Source organism: Spea bombifrons, chromosome 1, assembly GCF_027358695.1.
Source record: "Spea bombifrons isolate aSpeBom1 chromosome 1, aSpeBom1.2.pri, whole genome shotgun sequence".
Lineage (NCBI taxonomy): Eukaryota > Metazoa > Chordata > Amphibia > Anura > Pelobatidae > Spea > Spea bombifrons.
Genome location: NC_071087.1, coordinates 83,325,190 through 83,339,621, shown reverse-complemented (window position 1 = coordinate 83,339,621; position 14,432 = coordinate 83,325,190). Strand labels below are relative to the sequence as shown.

Below are 14,432 nucleotides of genomic sequence, written 5' to 3'. Positions count from 1 at the left end.
TTCTGTAAGGTTTTCATTATGGAGAATAGAGACCCAGAACATTGTACCCCTGCAAATCAGGACGCTTTTTGGCGATGGACACGGTAGTTGTTCAGTTTGTTCCGGAACCTTTTTTCACTCGGTGCGCCCGGACGTATTTGTGTGGTGCACGCGCACCGATCCTAGAATGGAGGAGCAGGAGATGCAGATAAAGGTGAAAAAAGGTACAAAATACTCACTGGATGTAAACTAGAGGGCGGTACTTCAAAACGTAAATGTATTATTAAATGTATTATTAATTAATATTTGTGTGCATACCTAACACTTAACCATTCCTCGGTCCCAAATCTCTCTGTCCCTTTTTCCTCCCAGGTACATCATTGGTCCTCTAAGGACATCTTTTCATGAGGTACCTGGTTCATCATTGGTCACATAGGGCTTAAATAACTATCACATATATCTGAGACCATTTTTACCTAATTGAATATTTATGGTTCTTGATACTGCACTTAGGTGGTGTAGGTAGAAGAGAAGCTTTACATTTACTATATGTGTTGCTGCATAACTACTTGAGTGCCCTAAAACCATGCAATAAACTAATCAAATGCCTTTGTGTTTTCAGTCACAGACAAGTTTACTGAGAGTATGTATGTCCTTGCTAATGAGCCATCAGTGGCTCTATACAGACTGCAGGAGCATGTCCGCCGGTCTCTTCCAGAACTTGCTCAGCACAAGGTGAGAGGCCATCTGTGGCAGGTATTTCTGTTTTCTGTAGAGCATGATTGTTAGAAATTGACTTTTTGTGTCTGTCTCTTAGGCTGATATGCAGAACTGGGAGGAGCAAAGTCAAGGATCAATATACACAGTGGAGTATGCATGCAGGTACCTATGAATTTTGCAATCGGGTGATGACATTATCTGTAATCAGTAGTACTGTATTTGCTTGATTATAAGACAAGGTTTTTTTCGTTGTCTTATAATAAGACCTCAAATAGAGATGCAGCGCTGCAGGGGGCCTGGATTTTCCTCTCTGGCAGCTGGTGGACGTCTGCACGATGCGCTCAGACAACCTCCGCTGCTGCTGGCACTTCAGCTGGGGCTTCTATAAGGAAGTGCCGGCGTGACATGACCTTACGGTTCTCCACCATAGATGCCCCGGCGGAAGTACCATCCAGTAGCAGCGGAGGTTGTCTACGCACATCGCACAGATGTTCACCGGCTGCCAGAGAGGAGGATCCCCCGCAGCTCTGCAGGAGACCTGGATCCTCCTATCTGGCAGCCGGTGAACATCCGTGCGATGCGTGCAGACAATCTCAGCTGCTACCCGACACTTCCACCGGGGCTTCTGACGTGACCTTCCGGTGCTCATAGAAGCCCCAGTGCAGGCCCGGACTGGGACAAAAAATAGGCCCGGGCATTTAAGCCTGAGCAGCCCATATTTATTTATTTATTTATTTATTTATTGTTAAAGCCCACCCTTCATGTACCATCTTTGCATTTAATCATTCACACAAATCATTAACACATTCATTAATGCAGTCTCACAAATCATTCAAGCAATTCATCCACACATGAATTCATTAATTGTCATACGCATTCACACAATTCATCCACACATTTATTCATTCATTCTCATACGCATTCACACTACCCCCTCTCATCATCTTATCTGCCCCTTCTCACTATGTTCCCCCTTTTCACTATGTAACCCCCTTCCCCACTTATCAATATGTACCGCCTCTATCTATCCCCTCTCCCCCTTTCTCACTACCTAACCCCCCTCTGCCCCTTCTCACTGCAGCCCCCTCCCTCACCCTACTTACCTTGTTGCCAGAGCAAGCAGCAACTGCGACCGCGCCTGTGGCAGGGCAGGATTGACTTAGGGGCTGATGGAGCTGCAGCTCCAGGCTAGTACCTTAAAATATGGCCGCATTAAGGCAGAGCCCCTTAAGCCCGCCGCAACTGCAACCGGGTCCGCCACTCTAAGGCAGAGCCGGCCTTAGGTGTTCTGGCGCCCTGTGCGGACTACTCCTCTGGTGCCCCCCCATCCCAAAAAAAGAAAGGAATAAAAACTTGTAACAAAACTCCCCTTTCTCACTATCTATCCCCCTGTATCACTATCTACCACCCCTGCCTCTTCTCACTGTTATCATTATATACTGAGGCAGACATTGACGGTGGTACAGCATAATACTTATCACTATATACTGAGGCTGAAATTGACGGTGGTACAGCATAACACCTACCACTATATACTGAGGCAGACAATGACGGTGGTACAGCATAACACCTATCACTATATACTGAGGCACACATTGACAGTGGTACAGCGTAATCCCTATCACTGTACATTGAGCCAGACATTGACAATAGTGCAGCATAACACCAATCACTATATACTACGCCAAACATTGATGTGGTGTAGGCCTACCACTTCATTGTCTGGCTTAGTAGTAGGGATGCACCGAAACGAATTCTGGACTGAAACCGAAAATGCAGCATTTACCTGTCCGAAACCGAATATGACCTCCCCACACCATAAAAAAATCTAACACTTTTATTTAAAGTAAGTAACACACCAAAATAGGACAAAACAATTAAAAAACAATATTATATGTATATATATGATTGTTAACAGCAATCACATTCCTATCATGCCCAGGCATACCCAGATTCCAGGATGTACTCGCAGACTTGGCATGATAGGAGTATGATTGCCCTATCTACCCCTTCTCACTCCCTTCTGCCCCATCTACCCCTTCTCACTCCCTTCTCCCTTATCTACCCCTTCTCACTCCCTTCTCCCTATCTACCCTCTTTCCCCCGTCTCACGCCCTTTTCCCTATCTACCCCCTCCTAACTATCTACCCTCTCCCTCTTTGAAGTTCACTTACCTTTCAGGAGTCCTGCGGTGGGGGTGCAAGGCCTCTGCCTCCCAGCTCTGCCACTGTATGGAACAGTATAGAGTGATGGGAGTTATGATGTACTTTTAGAGCATAATTAGATCATGAAAAAGACATTGGAAATGGTACAGCATAACACCCATCACTCTCACACACTTACCAATCCACACATATATACCAATCCACACATATATACCAATCCACACGTATACCAATCCACACATATATACCAATCCACACGTATACCAATCCACACGTATACCAATCTACACATATACCAATCCACACGTATGCCAATCCACACGTATGCCAATCCACACGTATGCCAATCCACACGTATACCAATCCCCACATATATACCAATCCACACATACACCAATCCACACATATATACCAATCCACACATATATACCAATCCACACATATATACCAATCCACACATATATACCAATCCACACATATATACCAATCCACACATATATACCAATCCACACATATATACCAATCCACACATATATACCAATCCACACATATATACCAATCCACACATATATACCAATCCACACATATATACCAATCCACACATATATACCAATCCACACATTTATACCAATCCACACATATATACCAATCCACACATATATACCAATCCACACATTTATACCAATCCACACATATATACCAATCCACACATACACCAATCCACACATATATACCAATCCACACATATATACCAATCCACTCTCACTGAATATTTTCCTACCTTTCCTCTTTTCTCCTTACAGCTCCTTTTCCTCCTCTTCGCTCCTCTTCTTCAGTTCTTCTGTCTTCTCTGTCTTCTTCCGGTTCAGAGGGCAACAGCTGCTGTGCGCCGGGGTTTGTTGTCAGATCCCGGCGCACAGCAGCTGTTGCCGTGCAGATCACAAGGGAGCGGTATCGGAGGTCTTTAACAGACCTCCGGCTCCCTTGAGTGATCTGTGCGGTCGCACACCCCAAAGGCCGGTCCTGCTCTAAGGGGCCGGGAAGCCCCCACCAGGGCCGGCCTTAGGGGTCTGCGGCCGCACAGGGTATAAATTAAAACATCAGGGTTTTTTTTCCAACTTTATTTAACATCCTCCATGTTAAATAAAGTTAAAAAAAACTTCATTTAACATGGAGGATGTTAAATAAAGTAAAAAAAAACCCAGATGTTTTAATTTATACCCTGTGCGGCTGCAGACCCGTAAGGCCGGCATTGGTGGGGACTTCCCGGCCCCTTAGAGTGGCGGACCCGGTAGGTAGGGTAGGGGCCTGGAGCTGCAGCTCCATCAGCCCCTAAGTCAATGCGGCCCTGCCGTGGCCCGGCCCACCGGGCAAATGCCCGGTGTGCCCGATGGCCAGTCCGGGCCTGCCCCAGTGGAATTCCCGGTAGCAGCAGAGGTTGTTTGCCCCATATCTGGGAGGGAGAGTGGCATATAGGGGGTATAAGGCATATCTGGGGGCAGAGTAGCAAGCCTGGGGGCAGATGTGCATAACTGGGGGGTAGGTTGGCAAATAAAAGGAAATAAAAACAAAAACAATCATTTTTCTCAATCATAGTTTTCATTAAATATTACAAAATAGTTTACATGTGAATTAATATTTACTAATAAAACTTTTTTCTTATAGGGTAGTCTTAGATTCAGGCTTTTTCTAAATTAATATTCAAATTTGGGGGGGTCATTTTATAATCGAGCAAATACGATATTTACATACTAGTAAGTTTATATATCAGACACTGTTAGGCTAAAGGATCCGGAATAAGGTCTGCAGGCATATGCTTTTAGATATGTTAAAGAAAGCAGAAAAAGAAAACAAGTAAGAAGATAAAAAGGGAGGTATGTGGGAGAAATTGGGTCTAGCCCAGGGTTTCAATTAATATTTCTAACGGTGAGACATATGAAACAAATTGCTCGTAAGAGAACAACCCTCTTGTTCCCTTGTATCTTAATGTGTGTCAATCTGCAGGCACTGTATACATAAATGTAATGTGGCGGGAAACATGAAAACCATCTTAGAAAGAATTGTCACATATTTGAAATTAAATTGCATGCAAGATTGTACAGCAAATGTCTTCTCGGGGAAGCTACTTGCAAGATTTCCAGGACAAACTTTTGAAAGATGCCTAGTTTAAGGCAAAACATGCATTACATTACAAAATATAGTGCTGAAAATACCAAATGAAAAAACAAAAAGCAGCATTTCTCCCTTGCTATTTGGGTCCAGTCATTTTACACGGTCCTTTTGGTAGTATCTCATAGATGTTTTGTTTCGATAGGAAGCAGGTGAGATACAGGTCTATTTTTTCCCATCTGCATCTGTTAGTGAGCTAAATGTTGTAGATCTTCTTCCATCTCAACACTGTTCTTGTTTTTCCTATCCCTAAGTGCCGTCCGCAGTATGACATTTAGCAGTGTGCATTTCAAGAGCATCGAGGGGCTTCTGAAACGGGCTGCCAACTTAAAGCACCAACTGAATGCCGTGCAAGGTCGAAGGTAGCTTGGCGTGAATTTGCCCTGCGCACCGTGGATCAGCACTGAACACCAAGAAGAGGGGCTTTCATCACAAAAAAAATGAGAAAAAAAAAACCCTTGACTGCTTCTGCACTTAACTATACAGTTATATTCCTTTGATTTGTGTGTCTGCAAGAAATGCCTTTCAACGTTTTATTGTGGGACTTTGGAAGTTATAGACAGGGGAATATATCCAACCATTGGAAGTAAATTTACACCGTGTATATGGATCATTCCAGGGAGTTATAGAAACGGTTCATATAGAGAATTTTTGGTATCTAAAGGAATGCATTTGGGTCTGTAAGGTAGATGAATTGAGAGAGATAATCAATATACTTTGGGAGTACTTTGCATCAATTATCCACTGATAAAGGATGGTTTATTTTGTTACACAAATATATACAGTTGTGACAATAAGAACAAATACAAAGTATGACAAGGTAAGTTAGGATTGACAAGAATGTGTTAATGGGGCAAATGTAGTTCCCGCTATGGCACTTTATATTGTAGCATCAGGTGAACATATGGCTCTTCTCGGTTTGCTTTTATTAAAGGCACAATTTAGTCCATGACTTCAGCCTTCTTTATGAATGGCCAGCCCCAAATGAGGGTTCATTAAAAGATTAAATAGTGCATTATACATGGCCACAACACCCCTTCTTTAGGAGTAGCCTGACATGTTTGGCCCTTCATAATGCATAATGAAGTCGTGGACTTAAATCCTCAACTCGGCTGCAAAAATCCCACATACTTGAAAAAGCCCTAAAGTTGTGTTCTCTTTCTGGACTGTATTTGTGACTTCTTGGAAGAAATGACATCAAGCCAATTGTAATTTAGTGGATTTTGTAGTAAGTACAACATGTCTTTATTAACAAGCTGTTTTCTCATTATTAGAGGTTTAAACCTAAATCCAACGCCCCCTTTTAGTATTTTGCCATTCAAGCTTTGTTCAGTGTAATGTAAATGTGTTTTTTAGTTTGTTCATACTGTGTTACTATATTGGGAAAGCTCTGTTCCACCATTGTATTTTTATTGCATTTGTTTTTTTTATTAAAGTCTAGTAAATCCCATTCCGTAAATGTCTGAGCAGAGATTGTGACAGCGCGTATCTCATATATTTGGTCATCCTCATTTTATGGAGTGGTTCCACTAAGCCAGAACTGAATCTGCTGTGGACATCCAGAATTTTAACCAATACTGGGCATCATGGGTTTATTTAATGGAACATTTAAAATGCCTCTGAGGATTGATTTACATGTTTCTTAATTGACTAGTTACAGATATTTTATTGAGAGACAATTATTTAAAAGTGGTTGAACATTTCAACCCTTCTAGTCTAGCCTGTTTTTTCCTGATGTCAAAACTGCTAAATGTAACTAGACCCATGTCTTCCCAAAAGTTCCAATCAGGCCACAGAATATTACCCCAAAAGCCACGGGGGATCATCAAAGCTTCTGGCAATTGTGAGATGAGACTTTGTGTTCTTGTTGCTCAGCACTGGTTTTTGTTTTGAAACTCTCCTACGGATATCATTCTTGCAGACTCTTTCTTATTGCGTAATCGTGAACACTGACCTTAACTGAGGCAAGCAAATCCTGCAGTTTACATGTAAGTCTGGGTTCTTTTGTGACTTCCTAGATGAGTTGCTGATGCACTCTTGAAGGCTACTTCTAACAAGGTTCAACACTGTTCCAAGTTTTAACCATTTGTAGATAATGGCTTTCACAATGGTTTGCTGAAGTCCCAGAGCCTTTGAAATTGCTTTGGAACCCATTTTCAGACAGATAGATGTCACTGACTTTGTTTGTCATCTGTTTTTGAATTTCTTTAGATCATGGCATCATGTGCTGCTTTTTTAACCAAATAGACTACTTCACTTTTCTAGACGGGTTCTACTGATGTTTAGATTCAACAGGGTCCACAGTAATGATGCCTGGGTGTGTCTAGTAAAATTGAACCCAATTTACCAATCGGCCCTTTTTTAGATATTGTTCCATAAAATAGTTCTGCGACATACATATTTATACACAACATGCATTACAGCAACATCTCTAGTTATGGACAAAGGTGCCATTGTTTTGTCACATCTCTTTTATTTGATGAAAACATATAACTAATACAAAACCCCCTAAACCTTTAAACCCCCTAACAAAACAAACAAAAAAACACAACCAGTTTGTATATTTGTGTGTTTAAAATGTGGCATTGTCCCTGACCACATTGCTGCCAGGCATTAAGAATTTTGATGTGTCTGATACGCAGGGGAGGACTGGCAGCATTCAGCCCTGGGTGCTTTCCAGCCAAGTAGCCCAGTGATTAATCAGCTCTAATAATCATCAGGCTGACAAACCACTCAATGTTCTCTATCTACACATTTACAGGGAATGGAAACATGCAAAGCCTATCACTACAGCACAGAAAGGATCCAGTCATTATTTAAAGGCTGCCTTTGTTGCACCAAAAGCACCCTGGTGCCCGTTTGTGGAAGTTTCAGTTAGTGGCCATAGTCATAGCAGCCTTGGTGGTAATTGATCCTCTTGCCATCCCTCACCTGATAAAGAGTACCAGATGCATATCATGCTATATATCCTTGGTTTGCAGCAGCTGTGCTTACTTTATTGCGTGGCTCCTGGTGAACACAATATGCCAAAGCTCAGTTCCTCAGAACATCCATTGCTCCCTTTCATGCCAAAGTTATGCTCCAGAGTTCGTTTTCTTTGGAATTCCATAGTGTTACGCATCTGGCGCCAGTTGGAGTGTGTCTATTAAACATTATGATCATCTTGCCAGATTGCGTGTTCCAACCTAATTTAATTAATGGTATTAATATTTGTGTAAGAAAACCCCAACAAGTTGTACAAGAGTTATAGATGTAACAAGATGTCTATGCTTTGGCCATGTATGGGGCTTAATCTTTAAGTGGTTGAGTGGCTCTTTATACCAATGTGGAATCTTTGCCCACCACTCCTGGTTTTCTTGACATCACGGTTCTCATTTCTTGGTGTACTCCATTCCATGGTTTGGAGTTAGGCTGCATAAGGCCAGACTCCACAGAAAGGGTTCGTTGCATCCTGGGTATATTATAACGCTCTTCTCCATTCCTGTGACCTGCATTATCACTCTGGTTTAGCACATTAGTCATGTTGCCTAGAGGTGGGGAAAAAGGCTGTAGTTTTTGCTGATGCTGCAGTTGTTGATGTAGGTGATGCTGCTGTTGCTGTTGTTTCTGCTGCTGCTGCTGCTGGACAAAAGGAGGATAGGAAAACTCACGGTGGATCTCAGGACGAGGCCGCACTGGAGACACCTCTTTGCCATTATTGAGGTCACTGGAAGGAACTGAATCATTAAGGTCACCACCATGAGCAGAGTCATTTTCGAAGAGAGCACTGGGCAGCTGGTCATGGCTGTGATGAGTAGTCTGGGAAGCCTTGTGAAGAGTGTGGGTTACAGTGACTATCATAAAAATGGAACCCAAAGTCAGGATACAGGAACTGGCGATTCCTGTCTCGATTTCAAACAGAATTAGCATATATAGCGACAGAGCTGTGGAGACAAGAGATTTGATGAGTCTCGCTTTGCAGGCATTGAGAACAAAAAAAAGCTGCCTAGCTTATCAACTAGCAGAAACAATAACTAATCGTATAATAGCCAGATTCAAAAGAAATCCATGCATCCTACAGCAAGTAATAGTTAAGAAGTCAATAAAAGGACTGGTTATTCTGGTATGAGCTATAACATAACAAATATCATCACTAGCCACTCCAAATGATGTTACGTTCCTGAAGTCCAGTGTTTTTATAGACCTTATGAAGAAAATTAACCTGTAATGGGATACGAGTTTCACAATGGAGCACTCGCTATTTTTATTTTTGGATATTTCCTCTTTAAGGAGGATGTCGGGCCTCGGTCCGGTACTGGAGGCTGCAGTGTGTATCTGAAGTGTACCTTATCATGCACACATTTTGGATTCCTTTGTGGAAAAATGTAATTGCATCAACAAGGTACTGTTGTATTGTGGCCCATGACATAAATAGAGCAATGTACACAGGGCCGGCCTTTGGGGTGTGCGACCTGTGCGACCGCACAGGGCGCCACACTCCAGGGGGCGGCGCCACACTCCAGGGGGCACCGCCGCGCGGTCCGCCGCCGCCGCGGGCTCCGCTGCCGCCAGTTGCGTACCTAGCGGGGGGGAGGTCCGCACTGGGTGCCGCTCATCAGGGGGGCACCCGGCACCCCTCCAGAGACGGACAGTAATATGTCCGCCGCTGGAGGAGCAGGCTCGCAAGGGAACGGTATCGGAGGTCTGTTAAAGACCTCCGATACCGCTCCCTTGTGATCCGCGCGGCAACAGCTGCTGTGCGCCGGGGTTTGTTGTCAGATCCCGGCGCACAACACTGAAGCCGCGCCCACCACTGTCCGTGCCCTCTGACCCGGAAGAAGATAGAAGAACTGAAGAAGAGGAGCGAAGAGGAGGAAAAGGAGCTGTAAGGAGAAAAGAGGAAAGGTAGGAAAGCATTCAGTGAGAGTGGATTGGTATATGTGTGGATTAGTGTATGTGTGGATTAGTGTATGTGTGGATTGGTATATATGTGTGGATTGGTATATATGTGTGGATTGGTATATGTGTGGATTAGTGTATGTGTGGATTGGTATATGTGTGGATTAGTGTATATGTGTGGATTGGTATATGTGTGGATTAGTATGTGTGGATTAGTATGTGTGGATTGGTATATATGTGTGGATTGGTGTATACGTGTGGATTAGTGTATACGTGTGGATTGGTATACGTGTGGATTGGTATACGTGTGGATTAGTATATGTGTGGATTGGTAAGTGTGTGAGAGTGATGGGTGTTATGCTGTACCATTCCCAATGTCTTTTTCATGATCTAATTATGCTCTAAAAGTACATCATAACTCCCATCACTCTATACTGTTCCATACAGTGGCAGAGCTGGGAGGCAGAGGCCTTGCACCCCCACCGCAGGACTCCTGAAAGGTAAGTGAACTTCAAAGAGGGAAAGGGTAGATAGGGAGAAGGGTGTGAGAAGGGGTAGATAGGGCAGAAGGGAGTGAGAAGGGGTAGATAGGGCAATCATACTCCTATCATGCCAAGTCTGCGAGTACATCCTGGAATCTGAGTATGCCTGGGCATGATAGGAATGTGATTGCTGTTAATCATATATAATATTGTTATTTAATTGTTTTGACCTATTTTGGTGTGTTACTTTAAATAAAAGTGTTAGATTTTTTTATGGTGTGGGGGGGTCATATTCGGTTTTGGCCAGGTAAATGCTGCACTTTCGGTTTCAGTCCAGAATTCGTTTCGGTGCATCCCTACTACTAAGCCAGACAATGAAGTGGTAGGCCTACATCACATCAATGTTTGGCGTAGTATATCGTGATTGGGGTTTTGTTACAAGTTTTTATTCCTTTCTTTTTTTGGGATGGGGGGGCGCCAGAGGAGTAGTCCGCACAGGGCGCCAGAACACCTAAGGCCGGCTCTGAATGTACAGTTCTAAAACTCTAGGCACTAAGGAAATCAGATTTTTGTAACAAACATTTAACCGTGTAAATTCATCTTAAATGGTAAACCTGAAATACGTTTACAACAGGTTGCTTATAAGCAGTTACAAAAACAGCTAGCTGGTAAGCAAAAATGGTACAGGTGTTCTGACAGTGATTAGTGAATAGCTGAATCCAACACTTAAAACAATAAAAAAATTTTACTCTTGTTTTAAGTCTTTAAGATTTATAGATTTCAGCATACCTGGGAACTCTCCGGGTCAAGACCCGAATCCTCCGGGGAGCCGGGTCTTGACACGCCCCGCTCCCCGCCCATTTTTCTTTTAAATGGGGGTGTTTCCCACTGCCGTCAGAGGGAACACTTCCGACGTCAGCAGGAACTCCCATTAATGTCACTGGGACCACCCACCGACATCAGCGGGACCGCCCGCTGACATCAGTGTTCAGTCCTGGCCGGAGCCCAGAAGTTCCCAGGTATGGTTTTCAGCATCCATATGTGGGAACTGCCCACAGTAGGTTATCAGAGGTCCTTCACTTCTGGATGAGCAGCTTCATGATGGGGCTAGTAGCATACAAGGGCAGGGCTTGCACCAGACATCTTTAGTAGGGGAGGCCAAACACCACTACCCTGTCTGGAGAAAGCAGAAACTGACCTATGGAAGCAGGGCCTCACCCAGAGACTCCGGGTCAAACTCAGAGAGTTCCCAGGTTTGAACATCTGCCACCAATGTTGCTCTTGCATTTTTTTCTTAGTTACCCAGAATTTCTCAGTGAAGACTGTTTTGGAATCCTGCATCTCAGCATGTGGCAGCAGTTTAAAGCATTAACATTTTGAAACCTGATTAATATGTTATACTAGTTTGTTGTTCTTTTAAAGTGACATTAAATGGTAGAGGAATCTTGGCACTTCATTTTCACATATCAATCTCTCCTCACCTGCTAAATACAGTGAGATTCCAAGGCAGAAGAGACAAACAGCAGACTGCCGAACACTCCGGTTATCCAAAAGGAACCATTCTCCCCTAAAGAAATCACAATAGAAAATGTCAGATTTTGAAAAATCCCCCCCATATGCATTTCCCGCTTTTGCCAGTTACCCCACTTTTAGGCAAATACATCCCCTGTCATGTGATGTACTTTCCTCCAGGGTAGTCTAACGAGAATGGGGGCCTCACACTGCCCTTTCAAGTTTGCCACTAACCCTAGGCTCACCCCTGACAGTCTAACACCATATGCTGACACACACTAATGCTAACACCACAACAGAAACACAAAGACACTCTCACTCCTATATGTGTAACAGACAGAAGATTACAATGTGGCTGGATATGCCTGGCCAAACACTACGTAAGCATAAAATCTAGCTTGTGGCCGCGCATATTCAGCTGTTGGCATCACTTATGTTATGAGATGGCCCCTGGTAGTGCTCCTATTAAATTCAATGGCAGTTAAGCTTGTATAGAGTGAAGTTTACTTTTCTGTCGCAAGAAAAGACAATGCATGCACATATTGTACTGTATATAGTAAAATGCATTGGTATCCATGCAAAATTAACGCCAATGCATTTTATATAAAGTATAAGTATTGATTTTTGAGGAAACAGAGCCAAGCAGAATCTTGTATTATGTAGAACATGCAATCGGACCTATTTAAAATGTTTGAAGTCTATGTCGCTGCCAAGAGTTAATTCCTGTGAAAATACCGACGTGCTAGAAGATGCTTCACGTGGAGCTATTGTTATCAGGGATCAGATCAGAACAAAGAGTTAGCATTTCAAATCTGGGGCAGACATTCATTGAGGCAAAGACCAGGCCATTAAAATGCAAGAATAGAATGTCCTTCCTAAGGGGGGTTGGCGGGAGCCCTTATGTTGTGAAGCTGGCTTCTTAACAATCCCTGTGTATCTTGTTCAGTACATATAATCACTCCTTCTCCCGTAGACACTACTTTGATATACGAGCCAGTTCACGATTAGTCTACGCTAGCAAAGCTGTTCTATATGTAAAACACAAGCTTTAGACTCCCTATAACTTAATACTTGGATTAGAATATGCTTTCCATAACATAGGCATAAAGTAATATAGGCGCACGCCTGGGACTTTTCACTAGTAAGAAATTCAGCATGTGTGTACTTCTATATAATTATATAGGATGTTACAGGCAAAGGGCAAAATGTGGCATTGATATAATGGAAAATCATTTCTATTCTCTTGAGCAGTGCTCTGCATAATATTGCTAATTAATTCAAAGTCTGCCATTAAGGTCCTGTAGTGCACCGGCAACTAATGAATGCCTCTCAATGAATGCTGCGGCCAGAGCTGTGATGTCACACTTCTCCCATGGAGTGGATGCTCAAAGCCAGTTTGAAATAGGCATTGCACATGCGCATTCAATGCAGAGCCAGATGGCCAGAGACCTCAGGACAGTTGGCAACTAAGCACTGATTGGATGGCGTCAGACCATTGTAGAATAAGATCTGTAGAAACCAGATCAATCACCTTATTTCTTTTTGTACTGCTATGGCAACAAACCCCTTCAACCCATAAGTGTCTCAGTGTCCCATGGCAGCTAGCTCCCAAATAATTATAAATGGTGCAAAAGTATCTAATTATATAAACAATCTTTGTGATTGGTTATTCATTATTACTTGTAAAGTCATAAATAACAAGAGTAAGAGTCATTTTTAAGATCAAGCACCTGCTCGTCGTGCACTTACCTCCTTGACTCTGGATCTTCTCGGCATACTTCAGCAGTAAAGTAGGAGTGGAGCAGACACAGCAGAAAGCAACTTGTATTCAGGGCAAGACACAAAGATGCCAACACAACAGACGCTGGCAACAGGACTCGACCAGCCTCCGTGCCTAGTCCAGCTGCATGTTCTCCCTGTTTTGCAGTAGACTGGACCTGGAAGATTAGGATGGCCGAAAGAGATGCCATGATGGCAGCCAGTACCCCAAAAAGGGCTAGCACAATTAATGACTGTTGACTGTAATGGGAAGGCATGCTTTATCTCTGTTGCAATCTTCACTCTGCTTCACCACCAAAACAAATGTTGGAATGAATGGTCCAGAAAAGAAAAGAATGCAGACCCTTTGTCCAACAATATATTATTCTTAAATAGCTAACACCGCTTCTTCTCACCCCGACTCTGAAAATAATTTTCCAAAGCGCAATCTCAAAAAGTCTTTGTGGACTGTCTAGCAATCTTAAATTCCTAGGCTATACCATAAACCTATTTATATGTCGGACCTTTCCTGACCACCTCACACCACCACCAAAAAACACAATGAGCTAAAATTAATTTGTTCAATAACTTAAAAAAAGCAACATGTACATGTAGTTACATATAACGCTAGTTGCTACCAAATTTTTCTACATAAAAAATATAGAAAAAAATATGTAAAACAACCAATTAGAAAAAAAAAGAATAATGCAGATTTCTAATATAGTTTAAAATGCAACAATTATTTTTGTCAATAAGATGAAAAAATGTC

At 42.8% G+C, this 14,432-nt stretch overlaps 2 protein-coding genes across 2 annotated transcripts; one reads left to right on the top strand and one right to left on the bottom strand.

The window, feature by feature from the left end:
* Window positions 1–115: 115 nt before the first annotated feature.
* Window positions 116–5,951, top strand: BORCS8 (BLOC-1 related complex subunit 8). Its single transcript, XM_053465753.1, has 4 exons — window positions 116–203; window positions 602–714; window positions 797–861; window positions 5,288–5,951. Exons 1-4 carry the CDS (start codon window positions 167–169, stop codon window positions 5,397–5,399), a joined length of 327 nt encoding a protein of 108 aa, XP_053321728.1. The 5' UTR covers window positions 116–166; the 3' UTR covers window positions 5,400–5,951.
* A 2,085-nt stretch (window positions 5,952–8,036) lies between these two features.
* TMEM221 (transmembrane protein 221) lies at window positions 8,037–14,147 on the bottom strand. Its single transcript, XM_053465748.1, has 3 exons — window positions 13,655–14,147; window positions 11,875–11,960; window positions 8,037–8,956 (listed from the first exon to the last, which is right to left on the bottom strand). Exons 1-3 carry the CDS (start codon window positions 13,939–13,941, stop codon window positions 8,349–8,351), a joined length of 981 nt encoding a protein of 326 aa, XP_053321723.1. The 5' UTR covers window positions 13,942–14,147; the 3' UTR covers window positions 8,037–8,348.
* Window positions 14,148–14,432: the final 285 nt, after the last annotated feature.

Coding starts and splice junctions, on each gene's coding strand:
- TMEM221 (XM_053465748.1), bottom strand. CDS start 13,941: ATGCCTTCCCATTACAGTCAACAGTCATTAATTGTGCTAGCCCTTTTT. Junction 11,961..13,654: donor GAAGATCCAGAGTCAAGGAG/GTAAGTGCACGA, acceptor TGATTTCTTTAG/GGGAGAATGGTTCCTTTTGG. Junction 8,957..11,874: donor AATCTCACTGTATTTAGCAG/GTGAGGAGAGAT, acceptor TTGTCTCCACAG/CTCTGTCGCTATATATGCTA.
- BORCS8 (XM_053465753.1), top strand. CDS start 167: ATGGAGGAGCAGGAGATGCAGATAAAGGTGAAAAAAG. Junction 204..601: donor GCAGATAAAGGTGAAAAAAG/GTACAAAATACT, acceptor TTGTGTTTTCAG/TCACAGACAAGTTTACTGAG. Junction 862..5,287: donor ACAGTGGAGTATGCATGCAG/GTACCTATGAAT, acceptor CCTATCCCTAAG/TGCCGTCCGCAGTATGACAT.